The sequence below is a fragment of the Vicia villosa genome, linkage group LG4, assembly GCF_029867415.1.
Source record: "Vicia villosa cultivar HV-30 ecotype Madison, WI linkage group LG4, Vvil1.0, whole genome shotgun sequence".
NCBI classification, from domain to species: domain Eukaryota; kingdom Viridiplantae; phylum Streptophyta; class Magnoliopsida; order Fabales; family Fabaceae; genus Vicia; species Vicia villosa.
Window position 1 is genome coordinate 103,857,298 of NC_081183.1, and position 13,052 is coordinate 103,870,349.

Sequence of the window (13,052 nt, forward strand, 5' to 3'; positions counted from 1 at the left end):
GTCAGTAAAAGCAGCAAAAGCATGACTCGAGGTAGTTAACAAAAGTGTGAAACATTAAATGCAGCGTTGTACTATTCACGCAAAGCATTAAATGCTCCCAACGGTCATTTCCTCTCAAGCGCCTATATATAGAAGTTCCATTCAGAAGCAGCATACAACACTCTTGCGCAAACTTACAGAAACACTGTCAAACTGAAAAGCAAAAAGAACTTCATCTTCAACCTCACAACTTTGTAATATTTTAGTGAGTGTTAAGAACTAGAACTTAAGAGAAATATCACTTTGTGATTACAGCTTTATTAGAAGCAATCTAAACTCTTGTAAACATTTATTTTACATTGATTGTAAAAAGATTTCCTAGAGTAATCAAGTTGTGATCTGTAGACTATAGAAGACTTAGAGGGTATCTAAGTGGAAAACCATTGTAATCAGTTTGATTAGTGGATTAAATCCTCAGTTGAGGTAAATCACCTTGTCAGGGGTGGACTAGAGTAGTTTGGTTAACAACGAACCAGGATAAAAATAATTGTGTTCTTTATTTTCAATCTACAATTTTGAGAAGTTACATTTATTCAATCCCCCATTTCTAAGTGTGTTTCACTCTTTCAAGTAATAGTTTAAAGACTAAATTCATAGTTTATTCTTCATTTTACTTGTGCAATATAGGTATAGAATTTGCAAGTTGGATGCTTAAAGAACAAAAAAGTAATGAGCAACATGACTCATTCTTTGTATCCAATTTCAACAGCTATATATATAATTTACAACCATTACTCATAAGTTTCATGATAACAATTGACCGGTATCTCTAACTAATAGAAGCTAAATAAATTTAATTGCCACATACAATAGAATAACTAGTAGAAAGCATGAAGATGATATGAACCCCAAAAAGATAGACGTGCAAGTAGCACCATTTGGATTTCTGTATCTAATCACAGCAAATTTAGAATTAAACAAAATTAATAAGTAACACCACCTCCACTTTTTATAAACCATTAGCAGGAAACCCTTAGATGAATATCACAAGTATTGTTCATGTACTCTGGCGCGGTTCTCTTCCCACCATAGTCTAGCATGCACCTCCCCGAATTTTTCTCGACTGCATCGCATATGAACAAACATCAACAAATAAATTTCATATTGTTTATAACAATCTCTATTTCTAGATTTATAACATGCTTATGAAACAGAAACTGCGTGTAGCCACAACATTGTTGCGAAAGCATACCTGAACCTGACTCTTCTGATCTCCCTTTTACCACCTGGCAGAGACCTGATAGTAATGTAAACACCAGGTTCATCCTCCTCGACCCATTCACTATCCGGATCACTAGCATTGCTCATTGATAAATCGCCAGAGCGATCAGCTTCTCTGGAAGAGCTACTTCTTATGGAAGCAGCCATTGATGATATATCTGTCTTTGCAGCACTAATGGTTGAAACCTTTGGAGTTGAGTTCATTCCACTTAAGTCATACTGATAATGTTTGGACTGCAATGAGTGTTGATCAAAGGAATCTGAGGATGAGTATCCCATTCCCGTTCCTGTTGGTCGGTATAAATTGCGTGATAGTTGTTCCTTGGTCAACGGAGGTGTCACTGGGCTGTCGGCTATTGATTCACGCTTTGAACTCTGCTTTCAATCACACAAATGTACATATCAGAAACAGTAAAACAATTTATTCTCGTCTTTATAAGTTAAAACTCAAAACACTACTACGAGACCAAGTGTGACTAAAATGACTAATAGTTTGTAATTTCAAAAACAGTTTTGCCGATTTCAATGACTAAGCATATAGCAATCTTTAATTTTAGTAACCATAATGACTATGCATCTAAATACCAGAATGCGAAAGTGATAATTTACCTCATCTTCAGATCTTGCTGGAGTTGGTAACGGGAAGGCTTGGCGGTTAAGCCTTTGAACATTGTAAAGTTCCATGACTTTGTCATAGTTCTCTGCCCACCATCTTTGAGCTTGCCATTTGTTAAATGTATCGCGACTATACATGAAATGTAAACAATAATAAAGTCGTTAAGTCTACATATCAAATCATTGTATCATCTAAATTATAAATGTGATTGAAGCACTATGGTACGTGGAATTCATAAATGTGATTGAAGCACTATGCTACGTGGAATTTGATTTTCGTAAAAGGAGCAATACAACCACAACTAAAAATTTCTAAAAATCATTTACCCCGGACAAAAAATTGGCAACTACATTGTTCCTATTGTCTATGCTTCTCTGTTCTGTCTTAGTTTTCTTTGTTCTATGAAGTTGCGTTCAAACGAAACACTATTTCTTCAATGTCATGAAAACAACCAATCCTTTTTCATGTGTAAAAATTACGAGCAAAATTTTAAATCAGTCTACAAATGTAATTGCAGCTGCTATATAAAGATTTTAAATGTCTCTTCAACAGCATTGCATCACATCGGCCAAACTTGTCCATATTTTACAGTAATATCAAATTTTGCAGCATAACCACCATTATGATGAAACTTAAAACCGCGATATGAAGTGGACAGTTAGACTCTAAGCTTGAACTCAAATAATCCTGATTTGTTGCCAATTGGTCATGATAATTTAATTGTTATTTTCCCACATTAGATAAATTTTCAGTTTTTAGTGGAGTATGAACTTGATATCGATTATGAAGGCTACTCAAGTAGATGCTTTTTGACAAAGAATTCGAACATGAATAATTCTTATTAAAACCAATCATGCTTTGTAGAAATGAAGTTGTTTAAGGTCACCATTGATCAAACAATGGAATTGTCTAGGCAATCAAAAGCAGGTAGGACCAAACTTTTGATGTTAATTTCGCACCAAATAATGAAATGATTTGGTTGTTTTAGTCGTTTTAATATTAGCATAAGACCACACTATTTCTTAAATTTGTGATCTGAAATTCAGGATATAAAAGACAGAATCATTCATGGATTGACCCACCCACCAGCAACATAATGGTAGTAATTGCACCACAAGTCATCATGTAGGACCAAAATACACTAATGTCATGCGTGCTTTTATCTTACGATAACATAAAATAAATAAAGACAAAAATACTAAACTTATGTAAGAGTACAAGACCATAACTTATAAATCATAAATTTTGGAAGAATTCTTTGTATGAGATTTTATTAACGAATTAACAAATTTAATAGTCTTTTTTTGTTATGTAGCTTACTGCCTGGAATTTCACCTATTAAAGGTGAATAGTTGCAGTGTTGCGGATTCGATTGCACAGCTACTAACTGAGATGACTTAATAGGACAATAAATTTTATACTTAATGCCTAAGTTGGAGAGATGTTTTAATCACTAAATCCCAACTTTACTATAGTCAATGTTATCTATGTACTATCATTTTGTTAGGTCCCTTGTACCCACCTAAGTTCACATTTTGTCTTGTTTATAGTTTTGGAGTGGAAGATTATGAAAACACACCTCAGCAATTTGCATAATAAAAGACAAAAACTGTTATTATAGGATGACAAAGTCACATAATTCGGCCTGAAGAGATTTGAAAAGAGAACAAAAGAGCTTTTCCGACCAAAAGACAAAACCAAATTTAAAGGTTCCTAACACTGTTAACACTGGCCCACAAATTACTTTGGAGCCAGAATAAGTTTTTCTTTTGGAACACTTTTGGGATTGCTTTTAGCAAAGGCGTGAAACTTCAAAAAAGGAGGGTTTGGGCCCCACTAAAGTTCTTTTGTGAGGACAGGACTATTGTATGGTTTGGGCTAAGAAGTGAGAATACTTGTTTTGGTATGAAATGGTGACTATGAATTATGAGAGGAATATATGAAACAGACAAATAGAAAGAGAAAAAATGAGGGATGTAATGAACATCAGGTAAGAAGAAAAACATAAATAGAGAAAGAAAATAGATGTAGAAATGATGTAGGGAAAAGGTGTATGTGAATTTTAGAAATGTTTATGCATATACTTGTGTTTTACATGCATTTCACACTTCACTCTTTTTCTTTAACACCAAAAAATTTATTAGAGCTTTTTGCCATAATACTCAAATTCACACCCACAAGACATTATGGTGTTTTTTTACCAAAATGGATCACATTTACAAGAAAATGTGAAAAAGGTATAACCAATCACTCATGACACTAGATAATTGGACTAAGGATTCTTCAACAATAAGGAGAAATAAGTGAGCATAATTGATAAGGAGAAAGCTATTACAAACTTGGCGGAATTTGTGCAAAAGGAAAGAAAGGAAAATGAATAAGATAGTAAGTACTCCAACACCAACACTAACACTTGTAATTACTTTAAATTTATCTATTTTTTTCAATTATTATCGACGTCAAAAGTGTAGTATCTGTGATCATGGTTTATAGAACAAAACCTTCTAGTGTTGATGATAATCAGATATTGGTAAGCCTTGAACCCCTTACGCCTTTCCCAGCCCAAGTTCCATTTTGACCCAAAAAAAAATAGATAAATTTTAAGGCTGTGTTTGGCTTGAAGCCCTAACATTTACATGACAAACATTATGTTCATAGTCAATTTTTACACGTGGAAATTCTCTCAAAATGAAAAGAGAAATATGCGAGACGGTGAGAGATAGATAAGAAATATGATGCCAAAAAAAGAAAGTGAGATTTTGTATTCTAAATTTAGATTGATTCTCAAAAATAAATAGTCTCAATTGTTTGTTGAAGGATCATTACTCACCACATTCAAACATGCATAAAAAACAAATAAGCCTAATATTGCACTAGTACGAGTTATAAATGTTTTATACTCAGAATAGTCACTTTTCTTGAAACAAACAATAGCTGTTTAATCCAAGGTTTTCCTTTTTAAAAAGAAACAAACCATGTGATGTAGATCTTAGATTTAATTCATACTCTACTTTGAAGTTTTTCTTATAATATTATTTTTTGTAGAGTTATATATTTTTATTTTAATTATTCTAGTAATTCATCATAAATAAAATTTTGAGAAACAAATAAATATAAAACAAAATTGTACAAATTAATTAGACTAATTTTCAATTTTACTTTATTGCTTACAAGTTTTTTTAAATATCTCTGGTACTCTCTTTGTGTACTCTTTTAATAAGAACTACTTCTATATGCTTTGCAGTTAGGTTTTTTTTTTCTTTTTCTTTTACTCAATACATAATTTGCAGTTTGTGATCTCTTTTTGTTTGATAAATATTTTATTTTTCTAAAAAAAACTATATATAAATGTAGTATCAAAGTACATGAAATTTTCACCAACATAATTAAATATTTATAAAATAAAATCAATGAATGTATAAAAAGAGAATAGTTTATGCACGCTTAATTTAAAAAATCCTTATTATTATAAAAAATTAAAGAAAAAAAGTTCAGTTTTGTATATGCACCCTTTGTTTTTACTAATAAAAATATAAAGTAACTAATTTTAAATAACAGTGTTTTAAAAACCGGATCGGACCGGTCGGTCGGACCGGTCGAATCGGGAACTGGCCAGGTAACCGATCTGGTTCAATAGTTGGATCGGGTATGCCATCAAACCGGTGAGAACCGGTGAAAACCGGGAAAACCGGAAAACCGGCGGTTTAATTGGTTTTTTTTTTAATTTTTTTAACATTTTTTTAAACTTTTTTTTAATATATTTAGTAGTGTATTACTTAAATAGCATTCTCACATAGTTTTTTTCGTTAGTGACAAATTAAAAACTTTATTGTTTATTTGTTATCTTTGCTAATAAATTTTCTTAAATAGCATAAACATATTGAATTTTATTTGATTTTCTTTTTAGGAGGATCCTATTTTGAATTAAATTTGGTACACATTGGAGTTATTTTGTTATAAACTATTCAATTAGATTATGTTGTAATTAGACTTTATTTAGATTATGTTGTAATTAGACTTTGTTTGCAATTAAACTTTGTAATTTTTTACTATATTTTGTTATGTGTGATACCTTTGTTTAAAATTTGAATTTAAGTTATGAAATTGTGAGTTTATGATATGATATTTTTAAAAAATTTAAAAACTAGTTATATTTTTTTAGAGACTGAATCATCTGGTTCGACCGGTTTTATACCTATATAATGATAGGTCTATTCAACCGAGTTATCCGGTTTAATCCAGTTAAATCCGGTTTGGTCGTGCGGTTCGACCAATGACCCAGTGGTTCGACCGATAAACCAGTGACCCAATACCCTCACCGGTTCGATGACCGGTCCGATTTTTAAAACACTGCTAAGTAATATTTGTTATTTTAATAAAATCCAATTTACTCGTCTTAGAATAAAAAAAAAAATTAATTTCTATCGAATCATATTAAAAATTTTAAATAACGCATAATGATATATTTTCATTGAAATGTAAAATTATCCTGTGAATGCATCTCCATTATACTATTTTTAAAAAAATAATGAAATTAAAAATCATGCACGTAAATAAACACAAAAATTATTTTTGGTCAATATTCATGCATGTCAAACAAATAAAGAAAATACGATTTTTAAAGTATCACAAAAATTCTCAACATAGATCCACTCTTTCTTTTTTTTTTTTGGTGAAAATTTTCCACAGCTTCTCACTTTTTAACCTATAGGTCCAACTTAAATAACCCATACAACTGTAACCCTAATTTCTTGTTAATCATCTTAATTAAAATGTCAAAAAAAAGTAGCTAGAGAGTAGAGTATAGAGATAGATGAGTGTAGAGACTAGTGACTTTAACTCAGTGTGATAATGACACTGTATAGAAAAAGAAAGAAAGCCACACAACATTGTAATTACTCATTATTATCCCTACACCACTAGCAGGGTCCATCTCATTCATTAACCCTCAACAACACAATCCAATCTCAAAACGACACCGTAACAAATCATACGACACACTCATATCATACCCAATCCCAAAACGACACCATAACAAACTATACGACACAGTAAAAACGTACCTGAACCGTATCCGCTTCAGATCATTCCCGCCACGAGTAAGCGACACAAAAGTAATCAAAACGCCAGGCTCCACTTGCGCCACCCACTCCTTCCCTTCTTCCTCCTCCAAAACCACCACTCTCCGACCACTTCCACCGCCGAACGACGACGAAGACGAACTCGGCGTTCCTTCTCCACTCGAGATCCCTTTCAACCTCGCCTCCATCTCCTTCCCCCATGTCCTCGTCCTCCGAAACTTCTCCGAGTCAGTTTCCGACTCCGAATTACCGGTCCTCAACCGACTCGCCGGCGCGCATGGATTACAGTGTTTGTAAACACCGGAGGCTTTTAACGCCATGTCTTTTATCTGACACGTCAGCGATTTTACGTTCTTTGCATTGGTGTTTGAGTCTGAATCGTCGCCGTGACTCAGTGAGTCGTCGCCGAGTTTCTTCGGACGTGCTATGCATGTAAGCATTTTTTATGTTCGCAGAGTTTAGATCGAAATTGTGAAGAAACGAGACGAGAAAAAAACAAAAAAAATGGAGGTGGAAATAGTAATGTGGAGTGTGCGGTTAGTTAACTGTATCAGGAAATGTGAAAATCGAGGAACAGGTATTTGTAGGCGGCATGCGTAGCAGTCAGTGAGTGACTTGAGTTCAGAAAATCAGAGATTCTCTGAAAAATTAAAGAGAAAAGAAAATTAATTAATTAGGGGACATAATTTCTGAAAACAAGTAATTAAAATAATAAAAATGAAAAAAGAAAAGGTGTTGAATTGAATTGAAAAGAAGAGAAGTACCATGTGCATGACATTGTGGTGATGGTGGTGGAAGAGATATCAATTGAATTTTTAGTGTGTATTTATGAGTCTATTTTTGTTTTTGATGGAAGAGGAGAGGATTTTGTGGAATAATAGGAAAGTGTTTCTTCTTCTTCGTTTCACTTTTGGGTCTTATACAGTTTGGATGATGTTATGTTCAACGGCATGTTAATTTTGACTGTTGCGGTTCTTTAAATGGATATTATATTCGGGCTGCTTATGTAAGTATTGTTGCGGTTCTTTAAATGGATATTATATTCGGGCTGCTTGATGTAAGTATTGGGCTAGGCCCATTAAGAAAAAATTTATGAGAATTTCTTTGTACAACTATATAGAATGAAAAAACAACTCTGAAAATCTTAAAATACTTTTCGGAAATGCATTTCCGAAGGCACCCATATCTTAATTTTAAAGATTTCGAATAGTGATTTCTGAAATTCTCCTTAATCAGATTTCAATGATTTCGGATATGCATATCCGAATTCACCAAAATGCTGTTTCGAAGATGCATAACCGAAATATGCAGATTTTCAATTATTCATTTTTTTCCAAAACAAGAACATAGTACAACTAAAATTAAAACCTCCTACTATTCGATAAAATGTAATGGAAATAAAAAATACGCAAAGATAGATTAAAAAATCGATATTCTAATATGAAAGTAGTTGTTCGGATAAGTACTCAATGTAAAAATATTACAACACCAGATAAAAAATCGTAAATAAAACATAAATAGGCATCTACTACTGAGTGTGCCTAATGCAAACTTCCTACGACTGCCTCTGCCTCCCATACCCCACCGCACTAGATGCCTCACCGACCATCCTCTGCACTATGGCAACCGCCTCTGGACCGCCATGCTCAATGATCCCTCTCTCCAATGTCTCCTTCCCTATAGAGTGTATCCGCTGACAGATCGGCAAGAGATTAATGGCATGGTCATTCTCGGCCTACTGGTTCTCCAAGAGCTCCTCATGTGTTGGCCTAGGGTTGGACGCCCAGGAGCATCGGGTGTCTTGATAGGATGTGACACCTGATAGAACCATGTCAGATATCCATCTACATAATGCCAGCTCTGGGTGGCGCGTGTACGCTGATACTCCTCTAGGACTAGATGATGCGCTAAATCATCAAAGATAGCAGTGAGCTCCTGACGGGTAACGGTGTCAGGAGCAACCTCAAACGGAGACCTCGATATCATCGGCAGACGTCCAAACTATCTCATGCACCGCTCGAGAAGATACATGACCATAGTGTTGGTCCCACATTCCAACCATCCAGGATACAGTGTGATGTTGTCGAATGGGACAACATTACTGTAATCAACGAAGGACGTCCACTGGATGTCATCGTGAGCAGTACGATCCAAGTATACATGATATGACCCAACTTTCTGATTCCCCCTCTAGAGGACATATCGTGCAGCCCTCGGCATGGCAATGTAAGCGGGATCAGGATCGTAGTCGTGGATGCGGTGGAAATAAGAGATGATCCAGCTCTGAAACACAAATACGATAATATGTTAAATAGAAATATGATATAATTAAATGTGACATAATTAAATAGAAATGTACCGTAAGGATTGTGCAAGAGTCAGTCAACTGTCTGGTCATCCAATTGGAAGCTTCATTCAGCTTCTGGTATAGGTATACCAGAATGGCGGCCTCCCAGTTCCACTTGTGAACTATAGTCAGATCAATAAAATACCGAAGATAAGTCATGTCCACGTAGGTTGCACTTTTGTCCACAAAGAGTGTAGTGACTACCAAGAACATGAACCAACACCGTAGAGCGCAACCACGGTGATACTCAACAAAACCCCGTCACCCTCCTCCTCGGACTCCGCTGCCTCCACCAAGTGGTTCTCATAAAGATCTTTCAAGCTGGAGAATCGGATATGCGCCCCACTCGTCACTCCGCACTCATAATCCGCCATATTTGGGTCCATACCCAGATAATCCACCATCCACTCGATGGCCTCAACCCGCTGTATCCCAGAATGGTCCAATAACCTCCCTCTGATCGGTAGGTGGAGCAGACAGGTAACATCGTGGAGGGTGATCATCAACTCCCCAACAAGAAGGTGGAAAGACGAAGTCTCCTTGTGCCACCTTTCAGCAAATGCCCACTGCATGTCGTGGCTGATGGTACTATATCTGGTCATGCATAACCCGCCAAGCCCGCTCCCAACTACAACATCATTAAACCACTGAGCATGTGGTTTAAACAGATCAAATATTTTTCGCGCATGGTTCACGAATTTTATGGTCGCCCGTTCCTGTCACAAAAAAAAATAATGTTATCTAAACTGTTAGATGAAAGTGCAATAAACACATAATTAAAAAATGGTTAAATTATAAAGGGCAATAAAAAAATCTCTCTCTTCCAAACTCGTCGAGCGACATGGTCATGATAGTAAATCAACACAAATGTGTCTGCAGCCCTCTCGGGTAGCCCTCCTCCTCTACATCATCCTAGCCGTGCTCAAGGTGAACATCGGGTATCTCCTCCTCCTCAAGTCCCACCTTCTCCTCATCCTCACGTGCCTCCTCCTCACGAGAGGAAGATGCCTGAGACCGCCGACTCCTCGATGCAGATGAAGATCTTGCAGGCGCGTCATCCATTTGGACTAGTACTCGAACTCGACCCCGTCCCCGAATCACTGCTTACTGTGCAGCTCTCTTGCGCCGAGCTGAGGCTGTCTATGTCTCCCTACCCTATCTAAGTCGAGCGGTCAGTCCTGGTTACCTGCTATTTTCTTGAAAAAAGTGCAACCAGTAAGATTTTGAAACAAATTTGAAAATTAAAAAAACAGTTCAGACCATATTTCAGAAGTGCAACTCCGAAACTGGTCAGAGGTGATTTTGGAAATGCACTTCCGAAAACACATGCGAACAACCATTTTTGGCATACCACAATTTCTTGCCCTAACTCAATAAAAATCCAATTTTTACCAACTAAACACTATCATTGACCTACAATAACTACACCCTACAACATTTTTCTAATTTTTAACAACCCTAATAATATTTCCAACTTAGAGTTCACAGTTATGGAAACTTAGACTTTGTTGAAGCTTTGAGTTGATTTGAATGAGGCTTTGAATGCTTATCTATGCTTGGAACTAGTTGTAGAACAAGAATCCTTTAAATGCAAGTTAGCACAGATGGGTTTGTTTGAAAAAAGTTTGTATTGAAGAGAATGAAAATGAAGGGGTGTCTGTTTGGGTTTTGTAAAAAACACAACAATTTTCAGAGATGCGTCTCCGAAGACACCTTTTTTAAAAAAAATAAGGTTATTTCGGATAGGCATATCCGAAATTTTTTTTTAAAAAAAAAAAGGTATTTCAGATATGCATATCCGAAATCACCTTTTTTTTAAAGAAAATTGTGCCTTCGGAGATGCACATCCGAAATTTAGGGATATTTTGGGATTTTCATAATAGGTGTCTAAGAAAGCATATGGGTCCAAAAAGAAATTCTTAATTTTATTTGGTATCTCTATGATTATACTTGTATCCCTATAATTTTTTTAAAATGTCAATTTTATTTTTCAATGTTTTTAACCAATTTACCGTTTCACTTTTTACTATTCACAAAAAAATTTGAAAGTTGCACCCCTACGCATTCATTCCGGAACACATTGAGAAAGACTTTTGTTATGTAATTTTACAAACCGGAATAGTTGCATAAAGTGGTCTGATTTTGAGTCAATCAACTTCTGGAATAATTTAACAGAGTGTTTGGTATGGGCCACAAACTTTAATTAAATTGAAACACTTCTCAAAACTCTTTCGGTAGTGCAATTGTTTAACTTAAACCTGAACTCTTTTTGTAAGTCATTCAATGTGTTTTTGTAATATTTTTTCAACTATGAAAATTTCGCTCTAAATTTGTAAAAAAAACGATAAATTTGTAGATACCACGAATATATTATCTACTGCTCAAATATTTGATACTCGAGAAGAGGTTATAAGATGGATTAAAGTGGTTGGAATCGGAAATAAAGTAACTGTAATTATCACTCGTTGAGACACCAAAACAGGCATGAGAGGAAGAAGCAACAAAATAATATTTGGTTGTGATAAACGGGGAAAATACAAGGATAAAAGTGAAACTCAAAATGCGACTAAGAGATGTAGATGTTCATTCAAAATCTGGTTGACTCCAGCAAAAGATGGGTTTGGATGGAAGGTTGATGTAAAATGAGGAGTTCATAATCATGGATTATCTGATACATTAGAAGGCCATGCCTTTGTTGGTAGGTTAACCACATATGAGAAGCAGCATGTTGTTGATTTGACAAAGATACATGTTCCATCTAGACATACATTGATTTCGTTGCAAGAGTGAGATCTTGAGAATATCACTCGGATCACGGAAATATATATGCATAAGATTGTGGTAGAAAAAGAGATAAGAGGTCTAATAAGTGAGATGCAACATTTTCTTAAGCTTATAGAGGATGTAGACTATGTTTACTGGAGAAGAAAAAAAGATGACTCCGAAGTTGTGAGAGATATTTTTAAGCTCATCCAGATTCGGTTAAGTTGCTGAATATTCTTCCTATTGTATTAGTTATGAAAAACACTTATGAGACAAACAAATATAGACAGCCTTTGTTTGAATTTGTTGGCATGACATCGACCGAGTTGACATTTGCTGTTGCATTTGCTTATATGGAGTGTGAGCAGGCATGGAGTTTTTGTTAGGATTTGGATAAGATGGAGCAATTGTTTGTGAAGAAAGATTTGTGTTCACAAGTGATTTTGACGGATAGAGATCTTTCTTTGATGAAATTAGTTGAAGTTGTGTTTCCTACAACGATTAATTTCCTATGTCGATTTCACATTAACAAAAATATTGGTGCAAAATGTAAGCAATATGTGGTGAATGACATGCAACAGACGATAGACACATTATTGATGGAAGTTGTATGGGTTAGTGATGAGGTTAAGTATAGGCAACAGTTGCAACAACTTGAACAAACATGTTTTAATTGTAGTGAATTTATTGATTACGTGAAAGTCACATGGTTGACTCCATATAGGCACATATTTGTTGGAGCACGGATTAATCGAGTGCTTCATTTGGGTAACACCACGACTAACCGTTATGTCATATTTTTTAGTATTTTTATTATGAATTAATTTTTACGATGTCATTTTAGTATTTTTATGTTGTTTTATTTTTAGGGTTGAGTCTGCACATTGGAAGTTAAAGCAAATGTTGAGGAATAGTATTTGGGTCATGGTCAAATGTTGGGAAGTTATGAATAACAATCCTAAGTTGCAAATATGCAATATTCGAG

The 13,052-nt window shown here is 35.0% G+C and overlaps 2 protein-coding genes across 2 annotated transcripts; both read right to left on the reverse strand.

The window, feature by feature from the left end:
• Nucleotides 1-695: 695 nt before the first annotated feature.
• LOC131595030 (protein Brevis radix-like 4) lies at nt 696-7,941 on the reverse strand. The gene is made up of 5 exons (XM_058867248.1): nt 7,722-7,941; nt 6,940-7,597; nt 1,870-2,005; nt 1,232-1,635; nt 696-1,102 (listed from the first exon to the last, which is right to left on the reverse strand). The coding sequence occupies exons 2-5, from the start codon at nt 7,395-7,397 to the stop codon at nt 1,024-1,026; spliced, it is 1,077 nt and encodes a 358-aa protein (XP_058723231.1). The 5' UTR covers nt 7,398-7,597; nt 7,722-7,941; the 3' UTR covers nt 696-1,023.
• A 1,563-nt stretch (nt 7,942-9,504) lies between these two features.
• On the reverse strand, nt 9,505-10,366 carry LOC131597599 (protein MAIN-LIKE 2-like). Its single transcript, XM_058870288.1, has 2 exons — nt 10,268-10,366; nt 9,505-10,020 (listed from the first exon to the last, which is right to left on the reverse strand). The coding sequence occupies exons 1-2, from the start codon at nt 10,364-10,366 to the stop codon at nt 9,505-9,507; spliced, it is 615 nt and encodes a 204-aa protein (XP_058726271.1).
• Between the last annotated feature and the right edge of the window lie 2,686 nt (nt 10,367-13,052).

Excerpts from the sequence above, each read along its gene's own strand:
- LOC131595030 (XM_058867248.1), bottom strand. The coding sequence starts at position 7,397 with ATGCTTACATGCATAGCACGTCCGAAGAAACTCGGCGACGACTCACTG. Across the intron at positions 1,636-1,869 it reads CAGCAAGATCTGAAGATGAG|AGTTCAAAGCGTGAATCAAT; the intron begins GTAAATTATCAC and ends GATTGAAAGCAG. Across the intron at positions 1,103-1,231 it reads ATCAGAAGAGTCAGGTTCAG|TCGAGAAAAATTCGGGGAGG; the intron begins GTATGCTTTCGC and ends TATGCGATGCAG.
- LOC131597599 (XM_058870288.1), bottom strand. The coding sequence starts at position 10,366 with ATGGATGACGCGCCTGCAAGATCTTCATCTGCATCGAGGAGTCGGCGG. Across the intron at positions 10,021-10,267 it reads CACGTGAGGATGAGGAGAAG|GAACGGGCGACCATAAAATT; the intron begins GTGGGACTTGAG and ends TTTTTGTGACAG.